This window comes from Merops nubicus, unplaced genomic scaffold (genome assembly GCF_000691845.1).
Source record: "Merops nubicus isolate BGI_N331 unplaced genomic scaffold, ASM69184v1 scaffold7185, whole genome shotgun sequence".
In the NCBI taxonomy this organism is placed as follows: domain Eukaryota; kingdom Metazoa; phylum Chordata; class Aves; order Coraciiformes; family Meropidae; genus Merops; species Merops nubicus.
The window spans coordinates 21,465-36,506 of record NW_008610184.1 but is presented as its reverse complement, the minus strand read 5'-3'; the positions used below and the strand labels follow the sequence as shown (position 1 = coordinate 36,506).

The 15,042-nt window shown below is 44.7% G+C and overlaps 1 protein-coding gene across 1 annotated transcript in view; it reads left to right on the top strand.

Moving 5' to 3' along the window:
• The window catches only part of SMOC1 (SPARC related modular calcium binding 1), a gene marked incomplete at its 5' end in the record, with an annotated part of 66,553 nt that extends 51,511 nt beyond the window's left edge, over positions 1-15,042 (top strand). The window contains 3 exons of the mRNA XM_008940819.1: positions 6,697-6,944; positions 12,569-12,619; positions 14,680-15,042. Coding sequence (XP_008939067.1) covers positions 6,697-6,944; positions 12,569-12,619; positions 14,680-14,696 — 316 coding nt within the window. The remainder of the gene's footprint in view (positions 1-6,696; positions 6,945-12,568; positions 12,620-14,679) is intronic.

Genomic DNA, 15,042 nt, shown 5'->3' with positions numbered 1-15,042 from the left:
GTTTATCACTGTTGCAGGGAGCAGGCTTGGCCAACAGTAAACCATATTTCCACCTCAGTTGGCCCCATGTTTTGTCCTATATATTTTAATCAATCAGAGAAGCAGCAAGTAGGAGTTCTAGGGAAGGGGTAAGAGTGTTGTCGTGTCCCTGTGGCAGCAGCGAGACACTGCTGGTATGCAACATGCATCTTTAGTATCAACATTAAGAGAAGAACCTTTCCGAAGTGTCAAGGATGGAAAAAGCCTAGCAGTGAGAGTCTTAAAGAGCTCAGCCTTCCTTAGGGTACTAAAAGAAAGAAAGAAAAGGTTGAAAGATGGTTTTGTCTAACCTGAGTATCTCCACAGGGACAAAAGCTCTGCAGGCTTTTTAGTCCGTCAGGGAAGAACATGATTAGCTGAATATAAACAAATTTGTGATCCAAATGTCTTTAAAGCAAGAGCAGTTCTAAGGCAGAGTGAAGTCATGAGGGAGATGACAGGTTCCTGCTCTGTACAGCTTTCATCTTGGTCCTGATGCCTTTCAGAAGGACTTGCTTTAGTCAAACCCAAATTATGGACCAAAGAGTAATTTGATTCATGTTCTGTGAGTATGACATAGAGAAAATCAGATTAGATTACCCTGCTGCTTTCAGTCAGATATGTGAGTGAAAACTTCTTGCATTTTCTGTCTTCATCTCCAAGACTTTGTTTATGCCACAAAGCTGTCTGTAGCTTTGCAATTAATGTCCATATTAGTGTTTGTTTTTCTTCTGGGGAGGGGGTGACACACCATAGGGAGAAACGATAGAGATCTGCATTTTAAATACTACACAGAGCTGTGCTAAATTGCACAGTTTATACTTGGCAAACACAAAACCAATCTAGTAGCAGCAAACTGAGGCCGTACAACTTGGATTGCTGCAGGCCATGTAAGTAAAACCTGATAAGACATTTTTTCTTTATTGGGCATGCTTAAAACAACCTTGTAATCCCTTATAGGTCTTGTCTCGTTTAAGCAAGTTCAAAGCTATTGACTTTAATTGAGTTACTCTTGCTTTACAATAATGTAAATGAGATGAGAACTTCCCTTCCTCTTGGCCCTGGTTTATATTACAGCAAAATAGCCAAGTAGACTTCATTTAGACTTTTGGAACAGAAAATCTCTGGTAAAATTCATTCTTAATTTTAAGTTTATGTAATAACTCCAAGGCACATCTTGTTACTGTATGTTTTCAAGGTAATTAAGGGAGCACTTGTAGGAAATTGGTTTATTAACCAGTGTTTGGTATCGTTTTTGAAAAAACACATAGTTGAAATTGTTTGTGTAGAAATCCTCTATAATAGGAGGAGCAGTTTTTAAAATTTAGCCTTCTCTTTAGTACATTTTAGTCTGTTTTCTAATTTGGACATATTTGTATCCCACGGCCTGAAACAGACCAAAGGGAATCCCAGCTTGGGTTTCCCTGCTTTGAGAAGCTCTCTTTGGTCCCTGCCAATTCAGAAATGAATTTTAGTTGTCAAAATGTGGGCACTATGGCTTACTGCATTATCAGCAAAAATATTCCTGCCCTGTGGAATGACAGGTTAACAGGGCAGATTACAGGAGCCACCCTCATCATGTGGCACAGCAGCTGTGTCCCTTCATTTTAAGTTGCCAATTATACCCCATGTAATAGCCCTAAAAAATACTTCAGGAAATTGCCCCTGAGGTTCCCTTTCATACTGCAGTTGAGCAGTTTGAAGCAGGCAAGCACAGCTCAGCACATCTCCAGGGTGTTCTGAAGTCAAGCCATGTTTTAATAAAGATTGACACTCAGTGGAAGGAAGCTAATGCCCAACTCCTATTGCATTTCAACTGAAGCTGGGTACCAACTTCTGCTTGTGCTCCTGTGAAAATTCTAGCCTAATTAGAGATATTGGAGAGGAGGATCTTTGAATCGTCGATGAGAAGTGAAAGGAGGTGATTTTTAAACCTTCTCAATGATGTATTCCGCAATCTTCAGAAAAGTTGTGTTCAGAATAACATTTCATACACAGCTCGGCCAGAGAGGAAGAAACTGAGCCTGTAACAGGAAGATAAATTTTAACTGTGGAGGAATTCTATATTCCCTGTAATGAATCTGGACTACGCAGTACCCTTTTGTTTAGTCTGAATACAGCATAGGGGTTTTTTGTTGGCTTCTTGATTATTTGGCTACAGGAAAGGGAAAATAATAGAACAAATACAGGATCCTTTTGCAGTTCCATTAGAGTAATCCTCTTTGATCCAAGCCATGTTCTACCATTACAGTCTTTAACTTTAGAATAGACGACCGCAAAGAACAACAAAGGGAAAGTAAGAAGCAGAAGCAGAGCAAGAACAGTTCTGAATTTTACCTCAGTCTGTTAAACTCATTGCTTTCCACCACCCCCTGCAGGCACCCTGGTGGACATCATCAGTGCTGTCATTGGTGTTGGCTGGCAGGATCAGTCTTGTCATTGCTTTAGCTTCACTCTCATCCATTCTTCATTCAGCAACAGCACCAAGCAAGGTATACATCCTTGCAAATTATTTTCAAGTTGTAGAAACTTAAAACTTTAGCTCCTGTAGGCATCCTGACCACAAATATACCTTGTGTGTTAGGAGTGGAAGCTGGACTGGTTTTTTTTCCTATTTTGTTGCTTCTGCTAGCAGCTTCTTGTCCATCAGTGTTCTTTCATCTGGCAAAACCTCTGGTTTGCCATCTCTGTTTGCAGTCCAGTTAGGTGATGTTAGGATGGACTTAGTCCCCTTCCCTCCTCCTGCCACAGCTGCACTTGTTGCTACCTAATATTTATATTACAAAATAATAGGTTTTTCTAAATGTCTACAAACAGGTAATTATCTGCTGGGTACTTCAGAGACTGCAGCCTTCCTTTCTGTCAAAGCAGTACTTGGTGTGAGGATTTTCACTCTTTTTTTGACTTTGGCAGCACAGTCCTGTGGAGCATAATGTGATTGCACATGATTCTGGATGTGAGCAGTGACATTTGCTGCTTTTGGATACTTTACCTTGTATACTGCCCTGTCTTCCCTGCTCCTTCCCACTGAGTTAACTCTTCCTTTCTTGCAAGGAGCCTCAAGAGCTGGAAAATATTACAGACTGCATGCAAAGTGCATGTTGAAGATGTCTGATATTTTGGCATGCTCTTCTCTCTCCGCTCCAGAATGCAGTGTAGCTGCAAAAGAGCATGTCCATGTTTTTCCAAAAGCCTCTTTGCTTTCTGCCTGTACCCCAGTTACACCAGATGATATGAAGGTGTTCTGTGTGTCTCGACTGGAAAAACAGTATTGGTAAAAGTACCTTAACCCACATATCTCCAAGCATAAGCCACCTAAGAAATAAGTATTCTCCTCCTATGAGGGAGCAAATGTACATAGTGGAGGAGGAGTAAAAGCCTCCTTAGAGAAGACTACATACTTGATGCCAACAAATTTGTTTGAAAACTGAGAGAGCAGATTCCCTGTCCTAGGCTGTTACTGACAGACCATTTGGGTAATGTCTGCCTTTACTAGGTCTTGCAAAGCTGCCTCAGCACTGGAGTGAGAGACTGGGATTCAGCGGATTTCTGTGTGACTGGTGCTAGAGCAAGAGATGGTGTTTTGCTGGGAGTTGAGAATGTGCAAAGCAGCTTTGTTCTCTCTTGGGTTTTCTGATTCCTTTATGGTCCCAATGAGCAGAGAGGCAGCCCAACAAATGAAATTTCCATCTGAAGGCTGATTGATTTCTCTTGCAGCAGCAATGGAGAGATAAGAGAAGGAAGTTCCTCTGGAATACTCCTGCAAGGTCTGTGCTTGCTGCACAGTTAGAGCCCCAGATGTATTTCAGCTGACCCAGCAGATACGGTTGTTGTCATGGCACATCATCAAAGCTAGGTGGCTGAGCAGTGCTGTGGAGTTGCATCAATTCCTGTTTCATGGATGGTGCATAAAGTGTCTTGCACGGGCAGCTGTCAAAGTCAAGATAGTTAGGTATGGTGGTGTAACCTCAGCCTTCTCGAGTGTATCACATAATTTCATGAGCCAGGAAGACACGGCTGCACTGAGATGATGTGGAGCTTTCCTGAGCTGAGATTCATGATCATCAGAAAGGGAAGGCAATTGCAACCCCTGCCAATAGGAAGTGGTAACAACTCAGAAATGGTTGTATCTTCCTTCCTCCTGCAATCATAAGAGCTAAACTAACTCCCTTTAGCTCCATTAGCATGCTGCAGCTTTCAGCATGAGCTCTCAGCATGTTTGTAATGGCAAAAATTGATGCATTTGATGTAATGGCAAATTGAGGCACCTCATGAGTCAATGTATTTGTATTAGCCTGTGGATTTCTCTGATTTTCTTTATGGAGGTGCTGAAGAGGGCTCTATTGCCTTTATTGGTAATTCATAAAACTCCTTGGTGTGCCTCTGAAAAAAGGCACTTTTAAGTCCTTCTGAGTGTCTCTTCAAGCAGGCAGAGAGAAGCTTGTGCTCCTGTCTGGTGTCTTCCTGCTGTTGGTTCTAAGATGCTCTGCTGTGTTCTCCATTTCTGCTTCTCCAGTTGTGGACCCTCCAGAAACAAAGAAAATCTCACATGCAGAAGTTCAGATTTTATTCCTCTGTTTCACCAAAAGCAGAATATTGTCCCCTGCAATGTGGGACTTCCATGTGGCTCTTGGAAACATGCTAGTCTTCAAATGATAGCCAGCTCATTTCCAAATGGGAGAGAGGCCAATGACTGTATTCATAAATGTCATAAAAACAAGCCGCAGGATGTGTTTTTATTCTCTCCTGCCATCCTGGTCTTCACATACAGTTTCAAGGCTCTGAAAAATCTGGACACTCCCTTAGCTTCCTGGGGAGATTTTTTCAATTTCTGCATAGGTGGCTCCAGGGGCTTGCCTTGTGTTTTGGCTCCCAAAGCTAAGTCAAACTTATTCCCAACCTCTTCTCCCTCTCCCACAGTGTTTATCCCACTGTACATTGACCAGATGTTGTAACTGAATCCCAGGCTGCTTCTCAGCTAAAAATTAAATGATGAAGGAGATCGTTTCAAGTAAAACTTTGGGAAAAATGTTGTGCCATTTGTTTGCCTCTCCCTCCTGTGTATGTTTAGTTGTTTCAAGGATCCAGATGTCTCTGGATATTGGCTACATTTCTAAATTGTATCCTCATTTGTAAAAGCTATCAGAGAAGGTTGATGGGGATCTCTGATCTCCACCTAAGCTCCAGAGCTTGCTTTCTGCATGTTGCAGACTCACCTTCACTAGTGATTTAAACTGCCATGGTGGTAGGGTGGGGTTTTTATTTTTCAGGCTCTGTACCTGCATTTTAGAGTCAAAACTAATCATACCAGAAGGTGGAAAGAATTTGCTGCCTTCTAGTTCCCAGCAAACAAATTTTCAGTGACCATTTAAATATATATCCCACCAGTTTCTGAAATGAGTTTGGTGACAGTCTTAAAGTGCATTTTATAAGGTAACTGGGTTCGTATTTTCCCATCAGCTAGAACACTGCAAACTCACAGCAGAACCTGGCTGCCTGCAGCACACAACTGTCCCTCTCACTTCTGGGGAAGGAATTAGGTAGCTGGAGGTGTCTCCTGGAATAAGTCAGAGCAAGCAGTGCCAGAGTAGTGTGCCTAACTACCTATCCACTAATTTCCATGCACTGACGTGCTTCATTCTTGGGAGGAAAAAGGCTCAAGTCTCAGCCTAATTTCAGCATCATTTCAGCTTTCTCTCTTGGCACAGTCATCACAGGGAGAAAAGATGGACTAGCTTAGTGCAATTTTTAAAGAATTCTTCTTTGGAAAGAGTTTCTTGCCTGGTTCCTTGTATGACTGAGGAGTAACCCTTCCCACTGCTGCTGCAGAGCACCAGACACATAAATGGTAGGTTGTAACACTGCCTGTTCAGTGATGGCTTGACATTGAATGACAGCATTCTCTATTTGTGCATCTTCAGCTGTTGCTTTTCCTCCTGCTCTTCTCCTCCTCTCTGATATCGTTTGTCGTCCACAGAAAGAAAACGTGAGCAAAATAACGTCAAACTTGTAATATCACAATGAATAAGAAATGAGGCAAACTGAAGTTGCCAGTTCTGTAGTATTGCTTTTAATGGATTTGTGGTGCTTGTCTGCTGTGGAATTCTTATGTATAAATCAACCATGTGAGAAGCATTAAATATGCTGAAAATACAGCACAGGACTTTAGATTGTGTAAATAGATTCAGCAGAAATGTTGCATCTTGCCAAGGATATTTTCAGATAATGAATGTGTCTTGCATTAAATTAATTTGTTCCCTTTTGAAGTTTAGGTGTTGCTATCACGTGGTGGTTCAGAAGCTACCATGACAGCTGACACTCATGGCTCTCCTGCTGGTAACTTGAATGGAAGTCCAAGGGTCAACATGACCATGGAGATCGCCTCTTGCCTTCTAAAGGGGCATCCTTCTGGGATTAGGCAGAGTTTCAGCAACCTGTGCGGGGAGAACCAGAGCTACTGAGGGCATTGGTCTGTCTGTTAATGCTAAAGGATATTTTTAGAAAAAGTTCTTCTCTCTCAAAAGAGCCCAATTGAAAGAAGAGATTGTAAGAGTGTATTCTGCCCGCTTTAAATACGGCGTAACGTGTGTCTGACTCGGCAGCCAGCTCTGGCTGCTCTGCCTGATGATGGTGGTGAGAGCACCCACTTGTCAGGGGCCTGTGGTTCCTCTCTTCCAGGTTCTCTGAGCCAGACCCCAGCCACACGCTGGAGGAGCGAGTGGTGCACTGGTACTTCAGCCAGCTGGACAACAACAGCAGCAATGACATCAACAAGCGGGAGCTGAAGCCTTTCAAACGTTATGTAAAGAAGAAAGCCAAGCCCAAGAAATGTGCCCGACGTTTCACTGACTACTGTGACCTCAACAAGGACAAGTCAATCTCGCTTCAGGAGCTGAAGGGCTGCTTGGGAGTCAGCAAGGAAGGAGGTGGGTGCCTTTTTTTCCCCCATTGTGTGAAAGGCTGGCGTGGAGTTACAGCAAACTCAGGAATCTCTTTTCTCCCAGGTGATTCAAAACCCCCACAGTTTGTGTGAGAAAATGGGTGGGATTAATAGCCAGCCACGCAAATGTAGTTCATCATTTGTGTTACAGCTCTGTCTTACACTCCTTATCACAGACCCTTGTGCTAAGCACTGCACAGAAATAGGGCAAAAAGATGAGCCTTGCCCAAAACCCTGTGTGTACTGTACTTCCCTCCTTGGAAGCTGTAGTTCAGATCAGGTTCCTTCTGAGTAATACCCTGCTAACAATATTCTGTTGTCTCAACCATGTAGGCTGGATGATGTATGAGCCAGCACCAGACCCAGTCCTTCTCCAGAGGCCCTGTTGACTAACAGAAATAATATTTGTTTTCATTGCTAAATCCAGCATGCAGGAAAGTGGATGACGCAGAGAGAACCACTCAGAGAGCGCAGGGCTCGACTGTTGCCCTTTTTCAGAGTTAAATTGCACTGGAAGACTGAGGGAGAAATAGGGCGTATGAATAATGGATTTGCCTTTCTGTTTAGTGCCTCAGCAGCCATCCACCCTCCTTCCTTTTCCCCTTTCACCTTCACCTCATCTTCTGCTGGGACCTGGACCAAACTGGTATTTTTGGAAATTTTATGAATTGAAACTGTTCATCACAAATTCAATAATTATCATTCTTGACTGTGGGCAGACTTGCTTGGCAGGGGAAGGCAAGCAGGGAGATTCCAGGGGACTGAATTTCCTGTGCAGGTGTTTTGGCTGTGTGGACAGTTCTTGTTGTAACCATTGTGCCAGTTGGGAAGGGTGGGTAACTTTCTTTTCTCCAGGCTTAACCTTTCCTTAGTTCTTTCCTCAGGTTTAGCACAAGCAGGAAGGGAGTCAGTGCATTTGGGTGTTGGGAAGTTGCCTTTTATAGGTGCTTTGCAAACATCTTTGTTGCCATAATAAACCTGTTGCTTCACTCATCAGCTGTGAAAAACCTTCATCTTCCCTAGCTCAGTGGAAGTTTTTTTATTAGTCATCAGTACCTTATTGAGGAATGATGTGCCAAAATAGCAACCCTGTTCCTTAATTTTATTACCTTCCCAATAAGATGGATATGCCAAATGGGTTTTATTGCTGTTTGGCCTGGAGTAAGACTTCAGAATCTGCTGCCTTGGCCAACCAACTGTTCAAAATTCAGTTTATGGAAAGGAAAAAAAAAAAAAAAGAAGGAAGAAAATGTAAATTTTTGAGCCCATGTGAAGGGGAAAAAGAAGCAGCAAGACGTTGCTGGGAGTGATTGTCCAACTGTTTTCTGCAAATGCAGCCTTTCATGATTCATTCCATTGCATGGTGTGCAAAAAGGGACTCTGACCTCATTTTATCATACAGCTCCACATACCTACTAAAGACCTGATAGGCTTTGAGGGTCAAAGCTTAAATGGGTAATTTAAGTGGCAGGAGAACTGAGGGGAGCTAAAGGATGATGAGGTCTAAAAAGAAGTAGAGGGGTTGGTGTAGGGAGCAGGTACATGTAGGAAAGAACTGGGGGATAGTAGAGGTGCAGTAAGCACATTTGTGATGACTCTTTTTTAAGAAGTCATGAATTTATGAGGTGGTAGAGGACAACTTTGCTCTGCTTTCTGTTCACAAGAACTTCTGAATTAAGAAACAACCAGTAGCTTAGCCCTTCTCCAACTTTCCCTTATCCTGATTATGGGTGCATGCTGTCAGTCAAGTAGTCAAATATATATATACACTTTTTTTTTTTTTCCTCTCCATACCATCACCCCCAAACATCTGCTGGGGCTGAGCTCACTCTGGGTCCAAGACAGAAGCTGACTGAGAACCTTTTGATGATAGACTTTCAGTTGTAAGCTGCCAGTCAGATGAAATCAAAAGCTTTCATGGAAACATTCCTGTTTCAACAAAAGCTTTGCATGAAAGGTTTTTCTGGTCTGGATTGGATGAGGGAGGCAAGGAAAGTCATCATTTCCTCTTGTTATGCTTCAGTACAAATGAACTTGCCTTAGATATTCCAAATCCTGGTTGAATACCCATCAGCATAAGGACTAAATGATGTGGTTTATCATTTCAGGTGAGTGTGCCTCCTGCTAGGCAAACTGAACCCTTGTAATGGTTTTGAAAATAAAACTTAACACAAATTGTGTAGGGTTTGGGCTGCTGAGGAAAACAAATGTTAAGGTTCTGCATTTTTGTTGGTGTTTTTCTTTATTTTCCTTTTTTTGTGCCCAGTATCATCCGAATGTGGAAATAGTGTTGCTCGAAGGAAGCACAGGGCATAGATAAGTCAGCACTGTTACATGCCTCTTGGGCACGAGGTAGTCTAAATAAATAAGATTTATGTGGGAGGATTCAGCTGGGATATTCATAAGGACAAAGCTGAATCTGAGCTCTCTCCAGCTTAGGATTGAACCTGAGATGCATAGTTCTGTCTGTCTTCCCCTCCTCAGCAGGTTCTTGGTGCCTCTAGTAGCCTAATATGTGAGTGCTGCCAGGCAGTGGTTCTTCAGTGAGGAAAACAGGCTACCAGCAACTCTTCTTCTTTTCCAGAAATGGCCAGAAATTTGCTAGGAAATCTGCTAGGTCTGGTGGCCACTCTGCACAGTTCTTTTCCTTCTGCTTAAACCAGATGCTTTTTTATCAAGGGCAACTCGGATGGAAAAATGCCATTCCTGGATCTCAGAATGAAGTAGCCACGTAGAACCAGCCTTTGAGGACTTGCAGAAGCCTGAAAATGGTTTCTTAAACAGGGGTAGAAGAAGCAAGGAAGGCTTGGAGCACGCCAGAAAGAGTCTTTGCCTTCATTTGATGTAGGGTTGGCTCTTTGAGGAATTGTGGAAGGAAAACAGATTTACAGCCTGTTAGAAGTTAGTATTCATCAGTGCAGTCTGCACAGCCTGAGTTAAGGGGGAACCATCTGTGATCAAACAACAAATTTAGCTCTCTGCTAACTCAGAAGACAGGGTCCTTGAGAGGAGAAGGACGTGCACTGTACAGCTTTGCTGGAAAGTTGCTGGACCCAAGATTAATTGGATTCCAGTGATCACGGAGAGGAGGACTGTAGATCCGAGCAAAGCTTATGCAAGTTGTGCTGGCTGCAAAATGCTGGAGTTGAGTTTTACCTCTATATTCTTCCAAATTCAGAAGACAAAGTCAGCATTTTGTGCCTGCCCAAAGAGGAGCTGAGGGATTAAGCAGCAAAGAAACGTCCTCGGCCAGCTGACGGGAAGTTTCCTTCTGCCAGCTCAGATCCCGTGATTGCTTTGCCATCCAAGAGCTTGTCAGATGGTAGGTGTTGGGTGCACTTCACAGGCCACGAGGGCTTCTGGGGTGGAACCCAGCCACTGTCTGTGCCAACAGCCAGCTACTAAGAACACAGTCCAGAACCAGGATCAAAATGTCTCAGTTAAAAAGCATGTGTGTAATTAAGCAGATTGTCCATGATTTTTCCTTCTTCGTGTCGTCCTTGCTCAGCTCCAGCAGAAAGTGACGTGCTAAGCAGCAGATTTAGTTCTGTGGTGTTTGGGAACCTTCTTGTTGGTATCTGCAGAAGTAACTGCTCCTAGTGGTCTGGGTTAGAAATGTGTTATGAGGTTTCTCATGTGCTAGGAGAAACCTGTAACCAGGTACTACTGAGTTAATAAAAAGGAAATTCAGAGTACATCTAACTACAATTAGATTAGAATGGAGACGAGCTCTGCTGGTTCATTGCTTGGGTTTTTTTTTTTTTGCCTTGTTCAGATATCTCCCTCAGGAGAGGTGCTATAGTTTGTCATCTTTAATCTTGAGGAAAATTACTGATGGTTAGTATGTATCAGGACATCAGTATTGTGTTAAGAACACAAGATAAGACTTCTGGTAGCACGTTCCTCCCCCATCAAAGGTGAGAGCTTTGCTCAGTAAGTCTGAGGAATTGTTTTCTACCTATAAAAAGCTGCTGGGGTTTCCTTGGGCCTTTTCCTTTTGAAGGACACCTGGCCTAATCTAGTATGGCTAGAATTGTTTTGTTACCCAAAACAGTGTACCTGTGAGGCTGAGCAGATACCCTCCATTAGGAAATGTACTGAATGATGGGATGTTACCCTGTAATACCCAAACGTTTCCCAGGTATGTGTTAGTAACGTGCTGTCACCATCTGCCATATTCCTTCCTCTCATGTCACCTTCATGCTCGGTGCACTGTTGTTCTGAAGGGGTTTTGTCTTCTGTAGGCATAGGTGGCTGGCCTGTGTTTATAAGTTTGGAAGAATTTCTTTCCTGACAGAGTGGTGAGGCATTGGACCAGGCTGCCCAAGGAGGTGGTGGAGTCACCATCCCTGGAAGGGTTAAAAAAATATGTAGATGTGGCACTTGGGGACATGGTTTAGTGGTCATGGTAGTGTTGGGTGATGGCTGGACTTGATGAGCTTAGAGGTTGGTATGATTCTATACCCCTGCCCTGTGCCTTTGGGGTGACAAGTGTTGTGCTTCAGGGGTGGTTTCCCAGCATGGTTGTATGGGGCCATACCCACAAGCCTTCTTGCATACCTGGGCAGCCTGCTGGGGCTTGGTCATGCACGACCCAGCAGTGCTCCCCAGGGCCAACAAGTTGTGCTTGGCAAACTATATCAAACTTGGCCACTGCCACCTTTCTTTCCCCCTCTTTTTTCCTCCCCAGTGGTTCCACTTCTGTCCTGCAGCCCAGGCTGCTATCCCCTGGGGCTTCCCCAGGCTCACCCCTCCTATCTGAGCTTCTGCTCCTCTTGCTCTTGCACAGAGTGTGCAAAGGGCCTGATGTGCAAAGCAAGCTGTGCAGTTGAGCCAGATGCACACACAAGTCAGAGCTCAGTCTTAGGCTGGGCAGGCTGCTTCTGGCTGAGAGCAGGAGTTCCCATTTCCAGCTAAGCCTTCATCTGAAATCAGACCAAGCAGCTAGCAGGAGATGTGACATGCTTCTGATAGCTCCTGTAATCCCAGAGCTGTCTGTACCCAGCAGGTGGTAGGAGCGGGTTGTTGGAGAGGTGTGAGCCCTTGTCACGAGCTCCATCTGGTGTAGGGTGTGTCTGCCTGTACCTCATGACAGTCACAGCTCTCCACTCTGCCCATGCCCTTCTGCCACCTGTCAGTTCAGGTCTTTGCCTTTAGGCACCTGTTTGATCCAAGCTAAAGATTGAGTAAACTTGGGCTGTCTGTATTGCCTACACCTTCACTCTTTTCTGGCTGCCCCATGATGTCATTTTGCTTGCTGTTATCAAAACCTGTTTTGGGAAAATTCATGGCACTACTTGCATCCTTCCTTTCTTCTTCTTCCTCCTTCCACAGTTCAATTTAACCTTGTAATTGTTGCTTCTTGCCCACACCAAACCTCTGGATTTCATGACATTCAGCTACTGTAACACTAGGTATTTAACATCTCTCATCTCAAGCACATTAGTCTGACTCTTGCATGTAAATCTTAAAGAGTGCTGGCAGGGCTTGCTGTGTGCACACAACTCAGAGGAGCTCCTTGGAACCTGCCCTCCAGCAGCAGACCATGGGGAGGCTCCTTTGTCATGCCATGGCATTTATTGCCTTTAACGTGGTTCTTGGATTTTACAGGTAGCCTGAGCAGTTTCCCCAATGGAAAAAGACAAGGCCTTAACCCTTTCAGTGAGTATCTTGTCAAAATGTTTCCTTTTTTCCCCTCTGATAACCGTGTGTCCTGAAATTCATTCTCCCTTGCTCATGAATAACATTATAGAAACAGCTGGAAGCTGAAGTTGGTTGTAAGAGGTGTGAATAGAATAACATGCAGCTCTGCTGCATCATCCCCAGAGCTCTCTTTAGCTGGAGCAGACAGTACATTGCAAGGAGTTGGAATAGGATACAGGAGCTGTGGCAAGAACACTCTCCTACCCTATTTCCCCTGCTTTTAGCAAGCAGTGACTTAGGTGATTTGTGGTGCTTACATTTCTGTACTCCATGGGCAAGTTTCTGTGAAGACTCTTTGTCCCAGTGAAGATGTGCTCTCCTCTGCATTTTGTAGCAGTGTGTCCCACTCTTTTATCAGGCGTGAAGAACAGCTTTTATTGGTTTTCCTTTTAGACCTGCTGCCTCAAGGTTTCGTTGGGTGCTTCTCATTTGGGGCTGTGAGGAACCTCTCAGTTCTCCCCTGCCCTGTCTTTCCCCTGTCACCTGTTCTATAGCTCTTGGGCATATGTCTGGTGAGACTCCTTTCCATTTTGAAAAGAGTTTTCCTTTTAGACCTGCTGCCTCAAGGTTTCATTGGGTGCTTCTCATTTGGGGCTGTGAGGAACAGTGAGCAGTTCTCCCCTGCCCTGTCTTTACCCTGTCACCTGTTCTATAGCTCTTTGGCATATGATGTCTGGTGAGACTCCTTTCCATGTTGAAAAGACCTAGGCTACGTGTTTGCTTAATGACAGAAGTCTTCCCATACCTCTTCCAAGCTCCAGACCTTTCTGGGTACCTTCTCCCACCCCGATGAGATGGGCTGAACAGAAGATGATGATCAGCTAAGCTTCATACATTGATATTTCTTGGTGTGTCCTCAGTTCTGAGCCTGTGTTTGATTTTTGTTTGCTGCTAAAAGCTGAGTGGAGGCATTCAAGTAATTGTGTATTGTGGCCTTGACCTCTTCCCTCATCACTCAGCGTGCTCAGTGCAGGACAGGTCATCCCTGCTCCCTGCTCACATCCTGCACTGAAGTCAATCTGCTGTCTCTATGAGCTGGTCACCAGCACTCCGAGTGCCTTCTGCAGGGCTCTGTGGTCAGGTTCCAATATGACTATCTGGAATGATTTTCCATTTGACAGCATCACCCCCCGTGACAGGGCATGTTGATTAGCACTGATCCCAGCGAGGCCTGTCTGGTAACCTTCCTCCCTTCTGAAAACCAAATCCATGCTTCTGCCTTCTCTCCAGCGTGTTTTCACCTGTAGTTAATCCACAGAGCTCTCACTGTGTCTTGTAAGAGCTTTGATTCTTTAAGAACCTTTGATGAGGGGCTTAACAAAAGCTTTGTGAAGAAACAAGTGTGGGGCTGTGAGCATCTATCTGGAACACCAAGCAGCACCCTTGCACCATCTGCTGGGACACTAATAGCTCAGCAGGGTCCTGGGACCTCCAGCTCCAAGTAGGTTGTATCTCACCCACAGGTTCAGTAGCTTGGAGGGCTTCAGAGTGCCAGGTGCAGGCAGGTGCCTAAGAACCATGGAGCAGGGAGACAGAGCGCTGCCTTGTGCTGCTGCAGGGGTGGGCAGAGCTGGTTTGTTCTCATCTCTCCTGCCTGCCTGGGGAGGAGGAGGCAGGGGGGAGATGGTGGCAGGGCAGCCTGGAAGCCGTGGGATTCTCCCTCAGCCATGGCAGGCAGGAGAGCAGAGGGGGAGATGTCAGACCTGTTGTTTCCTCAGCCTGCATGCCCATTTCCAAGGAGGAGGGGAAGGAGAGGAAAGTGGTGGTTTGTGTTTAAAAATACGCCAGTCTCCAGGTGACTCATTCAAGGCTTTTTTTCCAGCCAGGCTGTCTCCTTAGCCCCTGGTTCTTTGGAGCCTCACAGCTTCCACTGGGATCTCGGCCTCCTGGGGCCGTGGCTGCAGCGGAGGCTGCGCCGTGTCTTTTATCAGTCAGGTGCCCTTTTGGTTTTAACGTGCCTTTTCCCCTCACTTTCTCTTTGTTTTTTTGTTTCCTCCTTGCCCACCTCACCCTTCCAGTAGGTCGCCTGGTGTAGCAGCAGAAGACGGGAAGGGGAAGGCAGGAGCCAGCCCAGAGGGAGGAAGGATCCAGCGACAGACGGACAGACACCTTGCTGCTTGTCAGCGAGCACGCAGCCTCAGCAACGTCCCGCCTAGCACAAGTGGCACCCAGAACGTTTGCACTTTTTAATAGTTGGTTTGGGTTTGGGTTTGTTTTTAATTGCTTTTCAATGCCATTATCTAATACTTTGGAGAGCGCGGGGGGAAGCAGGATCATGACTTTTGAAAATTGGAACAGCTACTGATGATGTAAAATTGAGTTCACTGGGACTCAAAGAAAGAGAATTTTATATACTGTATATAAATATATATGTAAATTGT